The sequence below is a fragment of the Eubalaena glacialis genome, chromosome 2, assembly GCF_028564815.1.
Source record: "Eubalaena glacialis isolate mEubGla1 chromosome 2, mEubGla1.1.hap2.+ XY, whole genome shotgun sequence".
NCBI classification, from domain to species: domain Eukaryota; kingdom Metazoa; phylum Chordata; class Mammalia; order Artiodactyla; family Balaenidae; genus Eubalaena; species Eubalaena glacialis.
The window spans coordinates 62,107,338-62,131,011 of record NC_083717.1 but is presented as its reverse complement, the minus strand read 5'-3'; the positions used below and the strand labels follow the sequence as shown (position 1 = coordinate 62,131,011).

The 23,674-nt window shown below is 45.5% G+C and overlaps 2 protein-coding genes across 3 annotated transcripts; both read right to left on the bottom strand.

Annotated features, from left to right (window-relative positions):
- Positions 1-948: 948 nt before the first annotated feature.
- LOC133085046 (cytochrome c oxidase subunit 5A, mitochondrial) lies at positions 949-11,818 on the bottom strand. Of its 2 annotated transcripts, XM_061181901.1 has the most exons (6): positions 11,614-11,818; positions 10,159-10,299; positions 7,254-7,370; positions 5,362-5,483; positions 3,441-3,563; positions 949-1,114 (listed from the first exon to the last, which is right to left on the bottom strand). In XM_061181901.1, exons 1-5 carry the CDS (start codon positions 11,717-11,719, stop codon positions 3,450-3,452), a joined length of 600 nt encoding a protein of 199 aa, XP_061037884.1. In that variant the 5' UTR covers positions 11,720-11,818; the 3' UTR covers positions 949-1,114; positions 3,441-3,449. The 2 variants fall into 2 exon arrangements, with proteins under 2 accessions (XP_061037884.1, XP_061037886.1); XM_061181903.1 differs by lacking the exon at positions 10,159-10,299 and having other exon boundaries at positions 11,614-11,815.
- A 9,605-nt stretch (positions 11,819-21,423) lies between these two features.
- On the bottom strand, positions 21,424-22,866 carry RPP25 (ribonuclease P and MRP subunit p25). The gene has a single exon (XM_061181900.1). The coding sequence runs from the start codon at positions 22,717-22,719 to the stop codon at positions 22,078-22,080; it is 642 nt and encodes a 213-aa protein (XP_061037883.1). The 5' UTR covers positions 22,720-22,866; the 3' UTR covers positions 21,424-22,077.
- Positions 22,867-23,674: the final 808 nt, after the last annotated feature.

Below are 23,674 nucleotides of genomic sequence, written 5' to 3'. Positions count from 1 at the left end.
GCCAGTGCGCCTAAAGCCTGCACTCCACAGCAATAAGAAGCCTGTGCACTGCAATGAAGAGTAGCCCCCGCTGGCTGCAACTAGACAGAAAGCCTGCACGCAGCAACAAAGACCCAATGCAGCCAAAAAAATAAAAAATAAATAAAATTACTTAAAAAAAAACGAAACTCATTTACTCAGTTCTTTAAGCAGAAAGCCTCCAAATCTACCCCAGCAAAGTCTTCGATGTCCAAGGCTAATACTGTACTGCGAGGGAAGAACAGGTAGGGAAAAAAAGAGGCACTAAGGGCCTGGCTATTATCAGCACATCCTCAAGACTATCTTAATGACCACTTTAAAACTTTATTTCACCCATTTTAAAATATTTATTTATTTATTTATTTTTGGCTGTGTTGGGTCTTCGTTTTTCTGTGCGAGGGCTTTCTCCAGTTGCGGCAAGCAGGGGCCACTCTTCATCGCGGTGCGCGGGCCTCTCACTATCGCGGCCTCTCTTGTTGCGGAGCACAGGCTCCAGACGCGCAGGCTCAGTAGTTGTGGCTCACGGGCCTAGTTGCTCCGCGGCATGTGGGATCTTCCCAGACCAGGGCTCGAACCCATGTCCCCTGCATCGGCAGGCAGATTCTGAACCACTGCGCCACGAGGGAAGCCCTATTTCACCCATTTTTGGGAAGGTACACAATTTGATCTATCCCCAAGGACCATGGTACTAAGTCCATGGTACTTGCTGGCCTGTCAACAAGAAAATTCTATATGAATGACTTCTAATTTTTAGCTAATTTACCAGCCAGTGCACCCAAATATGTTTATGTAGCTGACTTTCATGTTGGGTGGTTTCCAGAGAATTGAAGCAGTTCTCTCAGCATAGAACGCGGCAACCAGTGAAACCAACGACCCTATAATAGTTCTTTTTTTTTGCTTTTCAATGCAAACACATGAAACGATACCTAATTTCAGTTCAAACTCATTTCCCTTTTATTAAAGTCCAAGTTACATTACATGGTTTGGTACTCAACAAAGGAAAACTTGTTCAAATAAGGTAATATGTTTTCATCAGTATTTCCAGGTGATTGTTTACAATCAAGTAGCATTATCAATAAATCCTTAGGAAGCCCATCTGTTAAGAGAAAACATGAAAAATTAGCTAGGAAATAAAGAAAAGGTAGAAATCTTACTAAAAATAACCTTTAGAGCAACAGCCCAAGAATATCACTGCCTCTGTGTAGTCTCTTCTGCTCTTACTTAATCCTGCCTGCAATCAACACACCAGGTACTAACTGCTTAGTTTTTTGTTGTCATACACTCGGTAATTATTGGGGTAGTCTTTTCCAATCAGAAAAGTATTGGGGAGTTGCCCTCTTAAAAAATTTTTAAGTAAAAGAATACAGTGTTACTGCAGCTACAAAATATCCTACATAACAAAGATCTTCTGGACTCCTTGGAATAATACTTGATAAATGAAAGCCCTTCCACGTTTTACAAAGATGTGCTCTCTGGCTTCAGGGAGGAGGAGGAGGTGGTAGTGGTATAGGGGTAGACAAAGATAAAATTAAGACTCCTGCTCCAAAGCAAGCTGTGAAAAGAGACCTCAAAATTGGATTACAAAACCTCAGGCATTTTCTGCTCACTCTGTCAGCAGGAAGATTGAATGTAGGGATTCTTTTTGAGTTCTAAGATTTTTTTTTAACTTAATTTAATTATTTATTGGCTGTGTTGGGTCTTTGGTTTTTTTTGTTTTTGTTTTTTAGATTCCATATATATGTGTTAGCATATGGTATTTGTTTTTCTCTTTCTGACTTACTTCACTCTGTATGACAGACTCTAGGTCCATCCACCTCACTACAAATAACTCAATTTCGTTTCTTTTTATCACTGAGTAATACTCCATTGTATATAGGTGCCACATCTTCATCCATTTGCGTTGGGTCTTTGTTGCTGTGCATGGGCTTTCTCTAGCTGCAGCGAGCAGGGGCCACTCTTCATTATGGTGCAGACTTCTCTCTGCGGTGGCTTCCCTTGTTGCAGAGCATGGGCTCTAGGTGCGCGGGCTTCATTAGTTGTGGCTCGCGGGCTCTAGAGCACAGGCTCAGTAGCTGTGGTGCACAGGCTTACTTGCTCCACGGCATGTGGGATCTTCCCGAACCAGGGCTCGAACCCATGTCCCCTGCACTGGCAGGTGGATTCTTAACCACTGCACCACCAGGGAAGCCCTGATTTTTAAACAAGTGCTTATTAGGTGTGAAATTAGATGTTCACTAATGGTATCCTAACCTGGCTCTTTATCTTGTGAGGAGTCTGATACTAGCTCTTTAAATAATTTGGGGTCCACTTTTATTGAAACTTTTATAAGATAGTTTAGTTCCATCTTTTAAAAATAAACTTCTTCTTACTCTTAGGAAGCAAATCCTCTATTTAAGCCTCATCATTTACCTCTGTGAAGTAAGAGTATGGCCTTAGTAAATGCCCCAGTACTGCAATGCAAAGGATGTGTGGCATAGTAAAAGCAATGGACTCTGGAGCCAGACTGCCTGGGTTTAAATGTGGGTTCCTCTACTAGTTGTATGACCTTGGACAATGTGCCTCAGTTTCCTCATCAGTAAAATAGTAAAATGGGAATAATTATAATAATAGTAAGTACCTCACAGGACTGTTTGAGGATTAAATGAGTTAATACTTATAAAGCTCATAAAACAGTACCTGACACATAGTAAGAGTTATATACACTATGTGTGTTCATTAAATAAAATAAATATATGACTTTTTACTTATATATTTTCTGTTTTACAAAGGATTTTCTGCATACTTTTCACTACCCAGGCAATCCTGTGGCTCGTTTTATTACCTAATCTGTCATAGAGGACAAGGTATCAAATAAGCTTTTATTATCAATGAATATTACTTAACTATCATATTCCAACTTGGGCACACAACAGAAGCATCAAATCAATAAAACCCTGCTATTAAAAATAAACAGATGTATAAAAGCATGCATGATGAACACCTTGTATGTAGTAGATTACCTTTAGTTGTGGGAGGTTAAAGGGCTGGAATTAGGGAAGAGGTACAGAGAGGGCTTCAACTCTATGTGAAACTTGTCATTTCTTGGGGGAGGGGGAAAACTAAAGCACACATGGCAAAAATATTAATATCTCAAAATCTGGGTGTGGTTACACTTATTCCCTATGCTATTCTTTATGCTTGAAATATTTTATATAGATTTTAAAATAAGGCTTTTACTTGCCTTTACGCCAGTAAAAGAATAATTATGACAACTAGAAACAACAATTCTAGCTCCTTAAATTAATCATCATAGGTTCTCTCTCAATCTCTAAGCTCATAGCCTCTAACAAGGCCACAAAAAGGTCTTACTCTGAGAATACTGAAATGCCACTCACTCACCCCTCCCTGGATTCTTTCCTGCCTTTTTCAGGTATGTAGCTTACCCATGGGGTTTACACTTTGTCAAGGCCCAGTTCCTCTGGAGTGGAGATTCCCAGTTCATTTAAAGTTGGTCTAAGTTCCTGGATGACATAGGGGTAGATTTCCTTATGAGGTCCTGCTTTGTCCTGATGGCAAAGAAAATAGTCACATTTAGCTCTGAAAAGCTGTCTCTATTAACAAAATGAACTTGAAAATGATTTTAATCACATATGCAGAGGCTAGTAGCAGAGAATACAAGTCACCTACTTTTAAGTTAACATATTTGTTCAAAAAAGACAGCAACTTGGGACTTCCCTGGTGGTGCAGTGGTTAAGAATCTGCCTGCTAATGCAGGCGACACAGGTTTGAGCCGTGGAGCAACTAAGCCCGTGCACCACAACAACTGAGGCTGCGCCCTAGAGCCCGCAAGCCACAACTAATGAGCCTGAGTGTCACAACTACTGAAGCCTGCGCGCCTAGAACCTGTGCTCCGTAACGATAGAAGCCACTTCAATGAGAAGCCGGCGCACCTCGACAAAGAGTAGCCCCCACTTGCCGCAACTAGAGAAAGCCCGCGCGCAGCAACGAAGACCTGACGCAGCCAAAAATAAAAAACAAAACAAAACAAGACAGCAACTTATATAGGCACTATTCAAGGTAGGTTTTTAAGACACCTGGAGACTAACTAAGACAACTGGACTAAACCCAAGGGAAAAAACATTTTAAAGCCTTGAGTTACTGGAAAAGAAGGCGGTGATGACAGAATTTTGTGAAGGCAATTAAACATGCCTAGCAGGCAACAGTAATAATTAAATTATCACAGAAAAAAGTTTTTTGATTTGCCTCAATTTGAGACCCTAACTGAATTAACTACTGGTGCTGAATGGATTGATAGCCTACAGAACCCTTAATTATCTTACCCATTTTAGATAAAGTAATATCATACTTTCCCTCTTACAGACCTTGAATTTCTTTCTTATAGAACACAATGTCTTTTCACTGAGATCCACACTTAAAGAATACTTATTTCCAAGGCAAGAGAGTTTTGATGAATACTCGCCATAACATACAATCACACCCATATTGTCATAATATTTGTTCCTCAGGGACAAATATTAAAAAAGTCAAATGGACTAAGACAGTGCCAAGCTATTACTCTTCTGTCTTTAACAAATTCTAGGTCTCCTTAGCTGTATTTGCTAAATTATAAAATTCTTATTTAAAATTCCATGCATTAATTTGTTCATTACAGAAAAATTAGAAACTATAATCAAATAAGAGGGAGGAGAATAAGTATATATCCTCTTACATTTTGATCATTCTCTCTATACTTTCACAAACAGCACAAAGATAAAGTGTACATTCTTAATTATTTCCTTAAGGTAAATTCTCAAATGGGATTGCTGAACAAATGGGTATCAAGCATAATTTTTTTTTTTTAATTGGTATTTTTTTTTTAAATTTATTTATTTTTATTTATTTATGACTGTGTTGGGTCTTCGTTTCTGTGCGAGGGCTTTCTCTAGTTATGGCAAGCGGGGGCCACTCTTCATCGCGGTGCGCGGGCCTCTCACTATCGCGGCCTCTCTTGTTGCGGAGCACAGGCTCCAGACACGCAGGCTCAGTAGTTGTGGCTCACGGGCCTAGTTGCTCCGCGGCACGTGGGATCTTCCCAGACCAGGTCTCGAACCCGTGTCCCCTGCATCAGCAGGCAGATTCTCAACCACTGTGCCACCAGGGAAGCCCCAAGCATAATTTTTAAGTCTCTGAATAAATTCTACCAAACCACCCTCCAAAAAGACTGTAATCGCAATGTACATTCCCTCTAGCTATATAAGAACTAATTTTAGGTATTTTAACAAATTCAAAAACACAGAATATGCTAATACCTAATCAATAGTCCACCTATTTCCAAAACAACTTTAGTATTGTTATTTTACTGACCTTAACAACCTCTAGGATGCGAACTGCACTAGCAAAATCATTTAAGCGTCTGCATGCCCGCAAAGCAGCATCAATGATTTTGGGTTCTGGAACCAGGTCATAGCCAACAAGGGTGTTCATCCCTGTCAAATTAAAAAGAGGGGTCATATCAACCTGGAATATCCTCACTTAAACTATGATTTAGTTATTTGTATTTTTATTGAACCATAGACATGTGATCTTGTCTGTTTGAGCCTCTATTCTCTTATCTCTAAAATGAGATAATTGGGAATTTCCTGGCTAGGGAGGACTGGTTAGGACTCAGCGGGTCCACTGCCAGGGTCCTGGGTTCGATCCCTGGTCGGGGAACTAAGATCCTGTAAGCTGCATGGCGCAGCCAAAAATAAAATATTCTAGATAATGAGATCATAGCGGATCTTCCACAGTGAGTTAGTGAAAAGAACTATGCAGTAGCATGCAGACGGAAGGAAAAAAACCTCAAGAGTTTTCTTAAATGCAAACCCTATTTTCAAAAGTAGCTGGTTTCTTTTCAAACAAGAGGGCCATTTTCAACTTATATCTTTAACTCTTAGTACAATGTATGTACTTTGATTGCTTTAAAATAGATCTGATTGGAAAATAATCTAAAAACAACCAGAGAAATGCTTAAGGGAGGTAATGAAGCCCAAATGAGGACATTAAGGAGATACAGAGAGCCATTAGCACACAGTCACAAACATTCAACCAGAAAATGACTGGGCATGATTACTTTTGGCTTGGCACAAAATGATACATCATAAAATTTAAGATTCTCTTAATGGGAATGCAGAACTGCTGTTCTTTTCATTACTTCTACTCAAGATTATCCAATAAGAATTTCCCCAGCTGCAGCAAAATGGTGTCATTACATTCCTGCAGAGAAGTATGAAGCACTTAGGTTTCTCGCTTTTATTTATTTTAAAATATTTAAACAAAGGACACCAGTGACTGCAATGCTAGAATATAGTCATAGAGAATGAACTCTTGGTCTGAGATAAACTTCTTACACTTAAAATTAGTTATCTACCAGTCTACTAGCCTGGTTATTATTAATGCTACTTACTTATGTTAAATGTGTACTTACAAATTTAGGATAAACAAGTTCTAGCTTATTCAGATCGGACACTTATTCAGGGCAAGACAAATCATAACTGAGAATAAAAATAACAAAAATCCCAAACTATTACCAAGAAGGGAAGAGAACCAAATGACTACTTGCGTAAATTATCTAAAAATTACACAACTGTTAAATCTTGCTCACCCTGGCCTATCATTATAGCAGTGATGATTTTGTCCCCCAGGAGACATTTTTAGTTGTCACAACTGGGGGTGTGTGAGGGTGTTGGCATCTAGTGTGTAGAAACCAAGGATGCTGTTAAATATCCTACAATGCAAAGGACAGCCCTTGCAACAAAGAACTGTCTGGCCCAAAATGTCAACTGTGCCTCCTTTAAAACCCTGCTTTACAGGAAATACTTACTCTGGAAACTATAAACTTTCCTAATCGCAAGATGCATGACAATACCCAGTTTGCATGATACATGTTTTCAAAACACAGTTGACCCTTGAACAACATGGGTTTGAACTGTACAGGCCCACTTACACGTGGATTTTTTTCAATAAATACTACAGTGCTACATGATCCGAAGTTGGTTGAATCCGTAGATGGAGAACCTTGGACACAGAACTGCAAATAAAGAGGACCAACTGTAAAGTTATATGTGGATTTTCTATGTGGGGGTGTGTGTCGGTGTCCCTAACCCCCCAAATTTTTCAAGGATTAACTGTAGTTACTTTCAACAAAGTAGTGGAAGACCACACAGCAGTTCATAACTCTATACTAAAATAGACACATATGCCTATGTTCCAATTACCTTTACGCAATTCCCAAGCATCAATATCTGGCTTATTGAAGTACGTCACCCAGCGAGCATCAAACTCCTCATCTGTCTCATGTGACCCATGGGAGTAGCAGCGAATTGACTGGACAGCTATAGGGGAGAGAGAGCAAAAACTTCAATGTATAGAAGTAGTACTTGACATATCTTGCCAATACATAAAGTTTTTTGTTTTTTTCTTTTTTTGGTGTCTTAAAATACACATAACATAAAATTTACCATCTTAACCATTTCTAAATGTACAGTTCAGTGGTATTAAATACACTCAGTGCATGAAGTTTTGAATCAGCTATGTATGTCATGGTAGGAAAATTATTCAGCAGGTCAAATGAAACAAATCTTATGTACTGATTTGAAAAAAATCTTAAAAATTAAGCACAGAAAAGCGAGTAGAACAAAAAGTACTATGTATGTACGTTTATGCTTTTATCCCACTAATGTGTAATGCTGGCATGTAATTGTTAAGAGCGGTTATCTTTGGAAGGAAAAACTTTATTTCTTTATACACTCATTTTTATGATAAACAATTATTAATTCTTAATTTAAAATAATGTCCATTCTTGGGAATTCCCTGGCGGTCCAGTGCTTAGGACTCTGCGCTTTCACTGTCGAGGGCCCGGGTTCAATCCCTGGTCGGGGAACGAAGATCCCACAAGCCACTCAGTGTGGCCAAAAATAAAATAAAACAATGTCCATTCTAGTTCTTAACCAAATTTATAAGATACACTTTCTTGATAAATTAAAAAAAAAACTTATGCTCTCCATTAAATTATATCCCAAAATAAATTATACATCCTGACAAAGCAACGGTAATTTAAAAATTGTTTTATCAAACTACAGCCCCCTCCTTGAAAATTCTAATTAAAAAAGTGACTTACACCTAATGGAAAAAAGTTTTACTAGATTTCTAAGAAGTGAGATTTATTAATATAACACCATCAAGAAAATAGGAAACACTTAGTATTCTGCTCTCAATCAATATACCCTTTCTAGTACCATATGAAAAGCCTTCCCATTTTTAGTTTCTGCCTATCAAATGGACAGTGAATTGGGAGTAAGAAATCTGAATTCTATCTAAACAGCCTCTGAATGGAGCAGGAGGTGGGAGAAGGCATTTTTACCTTTGGGTTTTAGGAGGCAGCGGAGCCTAGTGGTCAGATGCTTCTAGGCTCTTCACGCTCCCATTGTTTGGCCCTAGTAAAATTAACTCAAGTTTTATATTCCTTATGTATAAAATGAGGATACCACTACCTTAGCAGAGTATGATGATTAAAAATGAAAGCAAGGTAACACTTTGCCCAGGGTTTAGTACCTTGTACGTAGGTACTCAATGAATGGTAGCTTTAAATTAATCCTTATCTAGAAATGTCTTAATTGATCTTCTGTTTATGGAAATCCTAACTTACCGAAATAAAACATTCTTCAAATTGCATTTCTTGTTATACGAATTAGACAAGCTTGGTATAATTTCTAGTTATTTTTAAAGGCTTAACATACCAAAAATAACACTTTAGCCCACTGTTACCAAAAATTTGTAAACTACTGTTTTTAAAAACTAAAGTTATCCCTAGCAGAATACTTAAAGTGCAAGTATATAATCGAAGTATAAACTGTTTACCAGTTCCTTATCAAGTTAAGTACACACCTACCATACCCAGTAATTCCACTTCTTAGTATTTACCCAAGAAAAATGAAGTATATAATTCTCTCCAACCACCCAGAAAAGCATTTCATGATAACAAATTTCTTTTGCTCACTGCTGGGCATGGGCATGGATTTCACTGGATGACCGTGGCTTTGTTTTGTTTTCTAACTATGAAAAAGATGGCTAGCAACTACAAATCCTAGACAGGGAGATCAATGGATCACCTTCGACAATTTGTTCACTTTCCTTCTGAGAGTCCCAAATTACAAACTGGTTGTATTCAAAAACAAAAAACAAAAACCCTGTATGAGACAAGTATTTAGAATACCAAGCAAGCACTGGGAACACACATAGCTTCCAGGTTGGGAAAAACATACTCTCCCACATGGTTTAAATTATATTCCTAATTCCAGTAATGGGTAGAGCAGGATCTATTCTTGTAGTTATTATGGACATGCTTAACATTTTGATTTTTAGGTAAACTATATAGGCATCTTTTCCCTCCCCCACACCACCCCTACTTAAGTACAGCATTTCCACCTAGTTTTGAGGCTTGTATGGTAAATTATTTTGGAAAACAATTACTCAGTGCTTTTATATAAACTAAAGATTCCAGAGTAGGAAAAGGGAAGCAGCTGTAAAAAACTGGGACATTTCTAGGGCTACAATCTAAAAATCTATTTCTAACACTGCTTTCTGGCATTCAGTTAAGCAACCTTTTTTTAAAAAAAGGCTAACAATATATTTAGAAAAATTAAGGGGCTCATTAATCCCCTTCAATAACTAATCAGCTCAGACAAGGCTCAGAGAATGGACATTTTGGTGGTGGTGATTCTAGGAGTAATGGAAAGAAGTGAATAATGCAGAGGGTACATGAACAAGCTCAAAGGCAGGGTTACAGAGGTGTAAGGCTTAAGAGCAGTCATGAACCTTGGGGTCCTAAGGCTGGAAATCTATAAATGTGGGAGTGGTGCAGAAAAGGTTGGAAGGTAATAAAAAGTGCTACTTAAATTTAGCCCTGCACCAAGAAATGAAAAGCGGAAACTCCTCCCACCTTTTCAGACCTATCAGGGTAAGGACAGGTGCCAGGATTGTGTAACTTTTAACGGTTGACTAGAGAATCTAACCATTATTCAAAACATTTAATTATCTAATTCAGCAGTTATTGGAAAACAATTCTGTTACAAGTTGGAGACTTCTCCTGGGACCAAATATGGAATTTGGGTTGCTACTTACCTACAGCAAACTTGAGGCCCCTCAGGTAACCCCTCCAGAGCTCTTTCACTTGACCTTGGATAGCCTCATCCAAGAATCTTAGTCCTTTCTGACTTTTAATTGCATAAAACCTCTTCATCTCATATTGATAACAAACCTCACCTATAATATGCAAAAATGAAATGCACTATAAAAAAGCAAATATGTATTAAGCATTTGTGCCAGGAAAGGTGCTAAGAGCTACATTATCTCAGTTAAACCTCACAACTACTAAATATTATCCCAATTTTACAGATGAGGCAACTGAGTCTTAAGGTTTAATTAATAAGTCCATGGTCACACAGCTAGAAAGTAGCTGACACAAATGTAACCAAGACTGCCTCCTTGTGGCAAATATTTAGGTTTATAAGACAACACCTAAAATAAAGCTTTTTATGAATTATACTAAAGAGGGTGACTAGAGTGCCTAGAAGATAAATCACTATGTCCAAACTTACTAAGAGTTTGAGTTCACATGTTTAAATACGCATGCTTAGGGGCCAAATTTCATAATGCCGCATATACTACCACCATGGACCAAAATCAAAGTGCAGTTACAATAATTAAAAGTTCCGTGCTGGACACAAAGTTTCCCGGAACACATATAAGGGGAAGGCAAAATAAGAGACAGCAATCAGCAGACCATCTCATATTCCAACAATCAGGCTTCTAACCGGAAGTCAAAAATAATGCTTCCCATGTTTGTAGAAGCCAGTATTCCTGGGTCTGTGGTACCCAATTTTCGAAAGAGTAATATTCTTTTCATAAGACCTATCAACAGTCAGGCTTTCTTCCAGACCTCAGGAAACAACCACACACGTCGATCTATCGTGAAAATGGAAGAATTAGAACGTGGCACAGCAGTCTCTAAAAATAACAGAATGGTCTGAGAAAGTGACAAAACGCTAACCGAGAAATGTCGGATGAAACGCTATACTGCGTTCCACACGGAAGTATAACGCATTCTCGGAAGAAGCTGGGGGCGGCGGTGCCGGGGTCCCCGGAGGGACCACCCCCCCCCGCCCCTACCCTGAGCTCAATGTCACCTTCGCCGAAGCGCTGCAGGCCGGCGGTGGCCACTCCCAGTCATGTGGCCGCGGGGTCAGCGCCGGGGCAAGGTCACGGCCCGGGGACCGAAGGGGTTCGGTGGGCGCTGGAGGTGCGCTGCGCCCCCTCCGTTGCGCCCACAGCAGGTCCACACTTGACCCGTCCGCGGTGCCCGCACCAGGAAGTCACGCCGAGGGAGGCCCCGGGGGCGCGCCCTCGAGTCCTCCACAACTCGAGGCGGCGGAGAGAACGGCCAGCGGTCACCAGGTTCGGCCGCCGGCCCGCAGGGCAGGAGCTAGGCCTCTGGGCGAGCCTGCCCTCGCGTGGCGGCGGGGGCCCAGGTCACCGCAAGGACACGCGGGCGCGGACAGTGGCAGGCGGGGGCCTTACCGGCGGCGGGGCCGGGGGCCGGAGTGGGGTGCAGGAGGCCTCGAGGGCTGGTCCGGGCGACTGCGGCTGCTGCTACCGAGCAGCGGCGGACAGCGGCGCCTAGCATGACGGTGATGGCGGCGCGCAGGATAAGGCTGAGGAGAAGCCGGGTGTGAACTCAAGACCGCTCGCGAGCTCGTGGGGGCCGGACTCACGCACCGACGCACGGCGGGCGGAGCGTGAGGGCCCGCCCACTGCGGAAGGGGACACCACGCGGCCTCGGGCGGGCTACGGCGGCGCGCTCAGGACAATTTATTTCGGCGCCGTTCTCCGCCGGCTCGCTGGTTCCGTGGACTGCAACGGCAATCGCGGAGCGAGGATGGAAGGAAGAAGGCGAAGAGCCGTCAGTGGACCGTAGCGTGGTTCAAGTCTGGCTCGGGAGGCGACTCTAGCACCACAACATGGGAACAATAACAATAACAACGACAAATTATTATAAAAATACCTTCTTTGCTTTACCCCCCTGTTTGAGCCTAAAATAAGAGAACGAGTGGGACAGAACGACTGCTTACCTATAAGGGACCCTATTAGTAACTATTCTTATACCACAAACCCGCAAGCATTCAAAAAATGAGTCCAACCACTTGACGTTACAGAGAAGGAAACGGGCTCAGAAATTAGTTTCCTTGCCGGCAATCGAGGCTCTTTTCACCTAATCCCCGGTTCCAGGACTCACCTGGATATTTCCGGTGAAAGGCCTTCCCCCAGTCCCTACAGGAGGCGGTTGATTAAGTTCCAAGACTCTTAAACGTCTAATCTGGCTTCACTAACTGCATTCTGACCTTGAGCTCCTGGGCAGTGAGACCACATTCCCCAGGCCTGAATTATCTCGGTGCCACAAGGAGTTAATGAGACAAGTCTCATTATCTCTTGTTATCCCTCATTCTCTATCCCTGGATCTGAGGAAAGAAAAGATGGACATTCAGTCTCCACTTCCTGACTCCAGGCCCTGTCTCCAGGGTGTCAGTATTGGCCCTTCTCTGTTTCCTACCTAGCAGTGCTTTAGGGGGTATGAACCTGGCTGGGAAAATTATAAAAAAGCTTTTTTTCAAAGCACCTGTCCTCAACTTCTCCCACCAACCTAACGAAAGGACACCTGGGGAAGGTTTCGCCTCTTTGATTTAAATTAATATTCATCAAATCTCCAAGAGCTGGAAGCTCAGGATGAGATCAGGGCTCCCATAATTAAGAAAGCACTGGGAAAAGAATCTAGAAAGAAGTGGGTATATGTATATGTGTAACTGATTCACTTTGCTGTGCAGCAGAAGCTAACACAACACTGTAAATCAACTGTACTCCAATAAGGATTAAAAAAAACAAAAAACTATAAAAACTTGAAAGAAAGAAAGCACTGGGCTGGGAGTTCCGTAGCAGTCCAGTGGTTAGGACTTGGCGCTTTCACTGCCATGGCCTGGGTTCAGTCCCTGGTGGGGAAGTAAGATCCCTGAAGCCTTGCGCAGCCAAAAAAACAAAACAAAACAAAAAACCCACTGGGGTATATGGCAACTGAATCCCAACTGGTCTCTGCTGTCAGTTTCTCCACTTGGCCTACAGGACCTTAGATTGGCTACAGGAGTGTTGCGTGTTTTTGTTGTTGTTTTCAGAAACAATTATGACCATAATTTATTATGTGCCACTGCATGCTACAAACTATTTATTATCCCATCTAAGCCTTATAACATTGTTGTGAGATAAGTATTTATCCCTATTTTATGGATGAAGAAATAGACTCAAAGGACATTGCCCAAGAATCACACAGCTGATAAATAGTAGTGCTTAGATTTGAGACCAGTTTTGTCTGACTCCAGAAATTTTCTTTCCCCACCACCCATAAAGGTAGGCTTTGCTGGCTTCCCAGCAAATTCTGAATCCCCTGCTACTTTGAGGGCAGTTCTAAGCCCTCATCACCTGTTTTAGGTTTTTTTTATTGCTGCATACCAATTTACCACAAACTAAGCAGCTTAAAACAATATCCATTTATTATTTCCCAGTTTCTGTAGGTCAGTTATGCCTTCATAGCGTATCTGGTTTTCTACTCAGGGTCTTCTGACAAGACTGAAATCAAGATGTCAGCCAGGACTGTAGTCTCATCTGGAGCTCAGAGTCCTCTTCCAAGCTTGTTTAGGTTGTTGGCAGAATTCACTTCCTTACAGTGGTAGGACTGAGTCCCCATTTTTTTCTTGCTGTCAGCCAAGGATCACTCTCAGCTCCTAGAGTCCACCCTCAGGGCCTTACCACATGGACCCTCCATAGGCCCTCTCACAATACCACCACTTATTTCTTCAAACCAGCAGGAGAGTATCTCTGACACTTAACCCTCCTTTAAAGACCTCATCTGATTAGGTCAGGCACATCCAGCGTAATCTCTCTGTTGATTAATTCAAAGTAAATGGATTAGTAGCCTAATCTTGGGAATGATATCCCATCAAATTCACAAATTCAGCCCGGTTTATACAAGGCATGTACACCACGGGGCATGAATCCTGGAGGCCATCTTTGAATTCAGTCTACCACATCACTTATGGGGTTGGGGGGGGGCCCTGTTGGTTCCCATGTTTGCCTCCAGTTGTGCCTCCAGCCCCCAGACCATTCTGTCTACTCCCTCCAGCTCTTGCTCAAGGACGTCAGTGTCTTTTGTCTCTTTCTATCATCTTCTGCCCTGAAATCCTTTGCCATCCCTCTGGATCAGCAGCAGCTGGACTTCTGATGCCTCAGGGGTGTCATTGCCACCAGCTGATCAGCCTATCAACTTCCTGCTGCAGCCAAGAGCCTGGAAGAGTTGAGATGAGGCATTTCCTCTGATGTGTGCAGAGGGGAGGGATTATTGAGGAGCTTGTGAGGACAAAGACACTGTTCTATCATGTGAATTTCTAGTAAAGGGAAGTTCACATTCAAGAAAATCTCTTATCTTCTCTGGTGGTAATTAAGCATGCCTTGGGAAAAAAATGAATCCTGCCATTTCAAGGCTGGAAATGGCCTTGAGGCAGTTAGTCTGACTGATCCTATATTGCTTCCATTTCCTCAGGTCCCAACTTGTGCACTTCCAATGATGGTGATCTCACTACTAAACTGCTTTGAAAATGGAGATGAACAAGAGAGAGCACCTGAGAGAATGACATTCTTGCTGCTGTTAAATTATAGCTCTGCCACAGGGCCTTAGGCAAGTTATTCCAATTTCCTGAACCACAGTTAATTCATTTGTATAATAAGAATAATGAGGGACTTCTCTGGTGGTGCAGTGGTTAAGAATCCACCTGCCAATGCAGGGGACATGGGTTCGAGCCCTGGTCTGGGAAGATCCCACATGACGCAGAGCAACTAAGCCCGTGAGCCACAACTACTGAAGCCTGTGCGCCTAGAGCCTGTGCTTTCTCTAGTTGCGGCAAGCAGGGGCTACTTTTAGTTGCAGTGAGCGGGCTTCTCATTGCGGTGGCTTCTCTCGTTGTGGAGCACGGGCTCTAGGCGCGCGGGCTTCAGTAGTTGCGGCATGCGGACTCAGTAGTTGTGGCTCGCGGGCTCTAGAGCGCAGGCTCAGTAGTTGTGGCACACGGGCTTAGTTGCTCTGCAGCATGTGGGATCTTCCCGGACCAGGGCTCGAACCCGTGTCCCCTGCTTTGACAGGCAGATTCTTAACCGCTGTGTCACCAGGGAAGTCCCAATAAATTTATAAATTTATTAAAAAAAAAAAAATAACGATGGAACCTACCTAATAGGTTATTGGGAAGATTATATAAGATAATGCATGTAAAATACTATGTCCTGGCTGGACATAGCTCAATAAATGGAGCTCAATAAATGGTGAGTGTTGTATTCTTCTGTTGTAAATTATAGAAAGTTCTTTTCCCAGGGCATGGCAGGTTGTGAGACTAGGGACAAGGCATGGAGGTGGGGGGCGATAAACACACCATATAGATTACCTGGGAATCAGGGAGAAAGGGTGGCAGGAGCATTCAAAGGTGATCCTTTGGGGGGCCACCATCCAGTATGGGTAGGAGAGCTCTAATGGTACTTGTTCATAATTAATTAATTAATACTTATGTAATTTCCTAAATTATTTCTTTTATGATCAGAACATCATTAAAGGATATAATTTTTGATTGAGATATAACTCACAAACCATAAAATTCATCCTTTTAAAGTGTAAAATTCAGTGTTTTTTTGTATACTCACTATGTTGTATAAGCATTATCATTATCTAATTCCAGGACATTTGCATCACCCCAAAGAGAAACTCCATACCCGATGGCAGTCACTCCCCATTTCCCCTACCCCACCAGCCCTAGGCAACCACTAATCTACTTTCTGTCTCTATGGATTTGCCTATGCTGTACATTTCATATAAATATGAATGTTATTTTGTGTCTGGTTCTTTTCACTTAGCATAATGTTTTCAGGGTTCCTCCATGTTGTAATCAGTACTTCATTCCTTTTTATGGCAGAATTATACTCCATCATATGGATATTCCACATTTTGTTTACCCATTCATCAGTTTATGGACATTTGAGCTATTTCCACTTTTTGGCTATTATGAATAAGGCTGCTGTGAACATTTGTGGACATGTTTTTGTGTGGACACGTGTTCCATTATTTTGGATATATATCTAGGAGTATTATTTGGGTTATAAGGTAAGTCTATGTTTAACTTTTTGAGGAACTGCCAAGCTGTTCCAAAGCAGCCTACATCATTTTACATTCCTGCCAGCAATGTATGCAGGTTCCATGTTTTCCACATCCTTATAATTTTTTTTTTTTTAAACAAAGAAAGCTGAGTTTTTGTAGCTGTCTGAACTGAGCCCCACACCCACAGTTTCCAATCAGGAAACAGGGCCCAGGGCAGGGGTACTTTGTGTTCTGAGTTCATTAGCTGCTCTCCTAAAGGTTTCTTCCTGTGTCCCCCAGCTCCTTGAGCCAAGAGACTCTCTTTTCCAGCACCAGCTGTAGGGGGCAGCTCTCAACAGTTCTTGAACAGTTGAGTTTCTCTCCATGGCTGAATGGGAAGGGAAAGAGAAGGGGATTTAGCTTTGGGTCTCTTACCAGTGTGAGTGCCCCTCCTTCTATATATATATATATATATATATATATATATATATATATATATATATATATTATCTCAGGGGACTAGTCAACCTTGATTAATCATCAAAATCACCTGAGGAGCTAATTGAACTGCCCATTTCCAGGTCCTTCCTGGGATATTCTGATCCCCTTGCTTTGGAGTTCAACCCCGGCAATCTGTATTTTTAAAAAATTGAGGTATAATTAACAAATAACATGCAATCTATATTTTTAACAAGTGCCCTAGGTGATTCTGATGATGAATGATTGGGAAGCCTGGTATTGTCCCCACAGCAATCTGCCCCATTTTGTAGATGAGAAAGCTGAGGCTCAGAGAAGAATTAACTTGCTCCACATCAGAGTCAGCCTCATTTCCTGCAAAGCCTATGATCTGTTCAGTATGACACCAGGCTTCATATTTGCTAGCAGAAACCTGCAGAGACCCTCTCTCCATGCAAGACTGGACCTTGGCAAACACCCCATATTCCTTTTCCCTATTCCCACTGAAGGTGGTGGGAATACCTATTGTATTAGTTTCTTAGGGCTGCTTTAGCAAAGTACCACAGGCTGGGTGACTTAAAACAACAGAAAGTTATTCTCGCATAGTTCTGGAAGCTAGATGTCCAAAATCAAGATGTCTGCAGGACGATGCTCTCTCTGAAGGCTCTAGGGAAAACTCCATTCTGTACCTTTTTCTTATCTTCTGTCGTTCGCTGGCGATCTTTGGCATTCCTTGTCTCGCAGCTGCATAAACTCCAATCTCTGCCTCCATCTTCACATGCCGTTCTTCCCTCTGTGTGTGTCTCTGTTTCTTCTCCTCTTCTTATAAGGATATATTGGATTAAGGACTCATCCTACTTCAGAATGACCTCATCTTACATATTAATTACATCTGCAAAGACCCTATTTCCAAATACGGTCACATTTACAGGTATCAGGGGTTAAGCCTTCAAAATACCTTTTGGAGGGACACAGTTCAACTCACAATATCTATAATAGTCAGCAGGTGTCAGAATCCTCAAGTTGGATATCACCATGGTGACCCTTAGCTTCTTCAAAGAGAAGGTAGAACCCAAGGGCCCAGACGGTGGGGATAGGGGATAAGCAGTGGTGGGGAAAAGGGGAACATCTGGTCACTGTCTATGGGGCTGGACAGTTAAGGACTTTTTTTTTTTTTTTTAATTAATTATTTATGGCTGTGTTGGGTCTTTGTTTCTGTGCGAGGGCCTTCTCTAGTTGTGGCAAGCGGGGGCCACACTTCATCGCGGCGCGCAGGCCTCTATCGCGGCCTCTCTTGTTGGGAGCACAGGCTCCAGATGCGCAGGCTCAGCAATTGTGGCTCACGGGCCCAGTTGCTCCGCGGCATGTGGGATCCTCCCAGACCAGGGCTCGAACCCGTGTCTCCTGCATTGGCAGGCAGACTCTCAACCACTGCACCACCAGGGAAGCCCTGGTTAAGGACTTTGATGTGGCATCAGAACAGTTCAGAAATCTGGTTCAGCCAGTCTTTATTCACTCAGTCAACAGCTCTCTGTGGGCTTCCTGTGTTCCAAGATCTGGGTAGGGAGCAAGGCAGGCAGGATCCATTCAATCATGCCTTATGGTTTACTGGGGTGACTGACAACCAGAGGTTCACAATAATGAGGGCACAATTACAAACTAAGATCTGTGCTCTGACAAGAAGAAACCTGGTGTCACCAAGGAGAGCTTCCTGTGACTATACTTCCTCCTTCCCTTTCTTCAATTACCCTTCTCTCTGGGAGACCTGTAGGTGTTTCAACATCTCAGTGAAATAGAGGGGACTAGAGAGTCCCTAGTGGCCAGTATGGGCATAGCAATGATCCAAACTGCAGAACTATGGAGTGGGGGCTGGGACATGAAGGGAGCTGGTGGGAGAGATGGGCGTGGCAGGGTGGGAGTGTCTGACCCAGGTCTTCCCCCAACTGTACAGTGAACATGCCCTGGCACATTCATGGCCAGTGGACAAGAGCTTCTAAAGCTTTTACCAATTTGAAGCTGTGGACCCCCCTACCTCACTCCCCTTCCCCACCAAAATCCATCTATTGTTTGATGCCAGGAAGGCAGGCTAAGTCCTGGCCAAGCTAGGGTTAAAGCCACAAGGAGAAACCCTTCTCTATCCTGGCTGTAATGGCAGTGAAATCCTACCTAGCCTGGGTAGCTCTCAAATCTGTCCCCATCTCTGTCCCCACTCCCACTGTCCCATCTCCTACCTCCCTGCAGTATACGGAATGCAGTCAGGCCCCTTCCAATCCACCTCCCACCTACACAGGTGCCAGAAGGATCCTTCTCAAACATCAATCAGACCAGGACACTCCCTGGCTTCCACTCCCCCCCCCCCTTTATTCAGGGAGGCTCCTTGTGACCTAGCTCCCACCTGGTATTCCAGTCCCACCTGCCTCTCGCCATGCTTCCTTCAGACACTTGTGGCTGCCTCAACACCAGACAAGCATCACCTCTCTGTGTTCTGCCTGGAATTCCCTGTCCAGTCCTGTCCAGCTGGCTAATTCCTTCTGATCATTGGGGAACCAGCTCCATCAGCACCTCTGAGTGAATTAAATGCCTCTTCTCAGATCTCCCTTCTCCACTATCACTGCATTATGCTGTAACTTTCTTTTTTCTCTTTCCTAGACTGGGACATCGTTGCGGCAGAAACAATGTCTGATTATTCTGATTCTTCCACCCCAGTCCCACCCTGTGCCTAGACTGGGACTTGGCATAATAATGAAGTCCCTTGAGGTCCAGCTGGTGGTCCAGTGCCCATCTGACCACATGCTCTGGCCTTGGATGATACACATTTATGTCCCCAAATGGATTTTGATTATGTGACGGGACAGTTTTGTTGGTGTGAGTCTTCACTGCCACCCCTAACCTGGAAGTGCCCCAAGGCAGGGCCCAGGAAGCTCTTGGTTAGAGGCCACTATTGGAAAGATGAGGTCTCACAGTTGTGGTGGTGGTAGTGGGGTTTCCCACTCCCTCCCATTCTGCCACTAGTCAGTTCTCAAAGTGAGTGTCTCTGAGATGCTCCCCTTGCCACTCCTTGCCTTACTCCAGCACTTCTCAGGTTCCCACCTTAGCCTTGGGCGTGGGGATGTATAGGGATATCTGTCACCTTCCTTTGGAGCCTGCTCCTGGGTCAGCAGGGCCAGAGGGTCCAGTAAAGCAGGGGTGGGGAGCTCACAGGTGCTGGGTTCCATTGGCACCCATGAGCACCTATCAAAATCCTGGGAACTGAAGCTGCTGGGGTAAAGGTGCACAAAGGAAAGCCAGTTTCATAACCTGCTTTCTAGCATGGGGGCAGAAACAGCCCACATGTGAACAGGTTAACGCTCTGAAGGTTGGGAAACAACATGAAGGGGACTTACCTGACCCAAGGCATCAAAAGAGAAAGTCTCTGCTTGCATAGTCCTGGTGACCCGCCAATCAGGACTTCAGACACTAGTGGTCTTGAAAGTTGGCCCTTTTCCAGAACCAAGACCAGTCTCTCTTAAGATCCTACCATGCAGGACCTCTTCCAAGTTTTATCATGTAGTTTAGATGCAGACGCCCAGTGCCAGCTCAGGGCACCTTAGTTGTCAGGATAGTTTACGTTCTCTCCACACTTCTTGGGCCAACCCTGAGAGTCAGACAAGCACACCCAAACCCCTTGGCCCTCTCTAGGGACTTATCAAGAACAAGAAATTGGGGAGGGCAACCAGTGTCAGAGTCTGTATGGCAGGGCTCTCTCATCCAAAGCTGAAGCCGAGATAGGGGGGTGGGGGTGGACTCCCCGAAGAGCCCCTTCTGTCAACTGCAGAAACCTACCTTTTGTTACCAGCAGGATTTATTTCAGGTTTCTGCCTACCAAGTGACTTACATACTTCCCCATCTCCTCCTTTGCAAGGATGCTGTTAAGTTGCAAGGGGGCAGGGTCTGCTTCTGAGATCCCGGGGCTATGTGCCCCCCACCGCCGCCGCCCTACCTGCGAGAGTGCTTCCAGTACACAGCACTCTCTCCACCCTCCCACCTGACTTGGAGTTGGGCAGAAAGGCTTATAAGGCCATTATCTCTCAACAGACAGCTGTGCAGGGCTGGAGGCAGCAGCTTATCAGGGAGCCTGCAGTGATTCACAACCCAAGTCCCAGCTTCTCTGCTGAATAGTAATTTCCAGCAGTGGATTTGCGCTCTGTCTCTCCTCCCCCTCTCCCAAGGGTGTGCTGTCCTTTCGCAGAGAAAGAAAGCAGTGAAGGGTAGATCCTATCCATGGGGATGGGGGGGCTCTGTGCCAGCCTTCTGGATAAGGCTGTCTATTGGCAGGAGGCTGCAGGTTTAGGGACCCCAGTTGGATCTGCCACCCTTGGCAGTGACAGGAGAGTTCATCGATGCTCACCTTCCTTCCTCTTCCAGAAAAGCAATGTGCTGCTCCCTTTCCCATAGTGGTAATGTGTAAGGTGAAAATGGTCCCCTTCTGGCCACAAGCCCTGAAGCTAGAGACAGCCAGGGAGGGCTGAGAAAGAGGGAGAAGCCGGGGACTGGGTAATGTGCCTCCTGCACCATTTTGAAGCTGTCCAGTTTCTGTGCCTGACCCCTAAGACTCCAAAGGCTAAGGATCCAGGCTGGAGGGGACTGAGACACAAGGGGGCAGACCAGAGCAGTCTCTGCACAGGCAAGTGGTTAGGAAAAAACCCAGGGACAGAGCCATTTTTGTGTTTGTTTTATTGGAAGCAAGACTCCAGCTGTGGGGCTCAGGGGAGGAGGCATGGGAAGTTCTGTCCTAGGTCTCTCCCTCTGGGCCAGCATGGGGAAAGGGGGATGTTAAAAGAGCTAGAGCCTATGGAGACGCCCCTGCCAGCATGATCTGAGGATGCTCCTTAAAAGCAGGGGAAGGGAAACTAGAAAGGAAACTGTGTCCTAGGTGAGGGGCACAACAGGGCACCCCCACAACTCATAATCCACTGCCCTCAGGCAGTGGTTTCCAACCCCTTGCCCTCTGCTGACAGTGGTGGGGTGATTCCAAGAGCTTTCCTCAGCTTTCACCCTCCAGGCCCACTTCAAGAATCCTAGGTGCCTTTAAGCCTTGGGGGTCCTGAGCAAGGCTCAAGAGTCCCACTGCCCACCATTCCCTCCCTGAGGAAGGTCCCCGTATGGTTCAGAAAAGCTGAAGGTGGAGTTCTGTGTCGTCAGTCCACATAGGTGAAGGAGCAACCCCACCACGAAGCTTCCCTGGGGTCCCCTTCTTGTCGTCTTGGTGTCCATGCTGCCAGGTCGTGGGTTCCAGAGTAGCAAAGCATGATAAGGCTGGAGGTACATCTCAAGGTGGAAGCTCTGCGGGTAAGATCCAGCCCGCCTAGGTGGCCCAGAGGCCGGAGCTCTCAGGCGGTCTGGTCCTCTTCAGCAGCACCTGGCTCAGGTTGTGACCGCTTCGCAGAGCCTTCTCCAGCTGCGGGTTCCCCTAGACTCCTCTTGGACGTCGGTGCAGCTGGCTGGGACGAGGGGCCAGGATGGGGGTTCGGGGGCTGGTAGCCGGGTTGGCGCGGATCCAGTGAATCCTTGGAAAGTAGGATGGCGAGGCTGGGCACGTTCTTAAGTACACTGAGACTGGCGGCTGGCTCGCCAGGCTTCTGACCCGGCGTGGGCTCCGGAGGGAGGCTCTGCCACACTTCGCGCACGCTCCGGTAGCGCAGCCGCGTGACCTGATGCAGACCCGCCAGGCGGCGCTTGAGGATCTCGGCGCATGTGACGGTCTTGGTGGTGGCCCGACCGCAGCCGCTGAAGACGATGGCGCGCGTGGCTGGCTGCGCCATGCTGGCGGTGGCGAAGGCCAGCAGGTTCCGGATCTTACTGCCCTCCTTGACCCGCATGTGCACGGCGCCCGGCGCCAGGTCTGCGAAGGGGCCCGAGCCCGGGCCGCCTCCCTCGTCCCCGCTCCCCACCGGCGCCTCCTCTGAGCGCACCTTACGGAAGTTCTCCATGCGCCGTCGTTGCCGGGACCGCGGGGACGCAGGCTTCGCCATTGGGCCGCCTCAGCCCCGGGGCTGCATGGCGGCCGGTCGCGTCTGGCAAGGGCCGGCCGGGGTAAGGGTGAGGGAGCTGCGTGGACGCTGGCGGGCGGGCTAGGACGGTGCGATCCTCGTCTTCCACTTCTCTCCACTGGGCGCTGCTCTACTCCGCGCTCTCCGCGCCCTGGGCTCCGCGCCTTTGGCTGAGGCCCCGCCTGAGAGCCTAGGAGCCCCGCCCTTACCGCCAGGCCCCGCCCATAACTCAGCCCGCCCCGCTGGAGCCCCAGCCTCACCAGCCTCTCGGATCCAGTCCGGTCCTCAGCTACCTGGGCGTGAGAGCTGCGCGCACCGTGGGGCGACGTGGCAGTGCTAGGGGGTGACCTGTCAGGTGAAGTTTCCCTGTAATCGCCATCAGCCCTCCCAGAGCCAACCCTGATAAACGGGCAACCTAAATAAAAACTGCGTTTGCAGGGCAAACGCCGCTTCGACCCGGGTCCCCGAGCCCTTCCGCGTTTCAGCTGAAGGCCACCCCTTGTCCCCTCCCAGGGAGAGATTTTAAAGCGGCCTGCTGGGGGCTGGGACCTCTTTCTCCCACTCCTCAGTGGAACCCCCCACCCCCACCTTAGTCCCTTCGGCTCCCGAGCCGCTATTCTCGCCTCAAGGACAGCCCTGTGCACCGTCAGCAGAGTGCGGGAGGCGCTGTCTCCGGCTCCGCTCCGCGCCTGCCTTCGACGACTACGTCGCGGCGTGGTCCTCGCAGGGCAGCCGGAGACAGAGGTCTCAGCCTCGCCGTGTCTGTCTGGGGCTGGAGGCTCCTGGACGCCCGCACACCCCTAGGGTGTGGGGACTGAGGCTCTGGGCCAGGCTGTTCCCTGAGATGAATGGGAAGAGAGCAAGGAGACCCCTTCTCAAGGGGAGTTAAGCTCCCTCCATCCATGCCTGAATGTCGAGTTATTTGAGCTGCATGCTT

Excerpts from the sequence above, each read along its gene's own strand:
- LOC133085046 (XM_061181901.1), bottom strand. The coding sequence starts at position 11,719 with ATGCTAGGCGCCGCTGTCCGCCGCTGCTCGGTAGCAGCAGCCGCAGTC. Across the intron at positions 10,300-11,613 it reads GGCCCCCGGCCCCGCCGCCG|GTGAGGTTTGTTATCAATAT; the intron begins GTAAGGCCCCCG and ends TGCATATTATAG. Across the intron at positions 3,564-5,361 it reads GCATCCTAGAGGTTGTTAAG|GACAAAGCAGGACCTCATAA; the intron begins GTCAGTAAAATA and ends CTTTGCCATCAG.
- RPP25 (XM_061181900.1), bottom strand. The coding sequence starts at position 22,719 with ATGGCGAAGCCTGCGTCCCCGCGGTCCCGGCAACGACGGCGCATGGAG.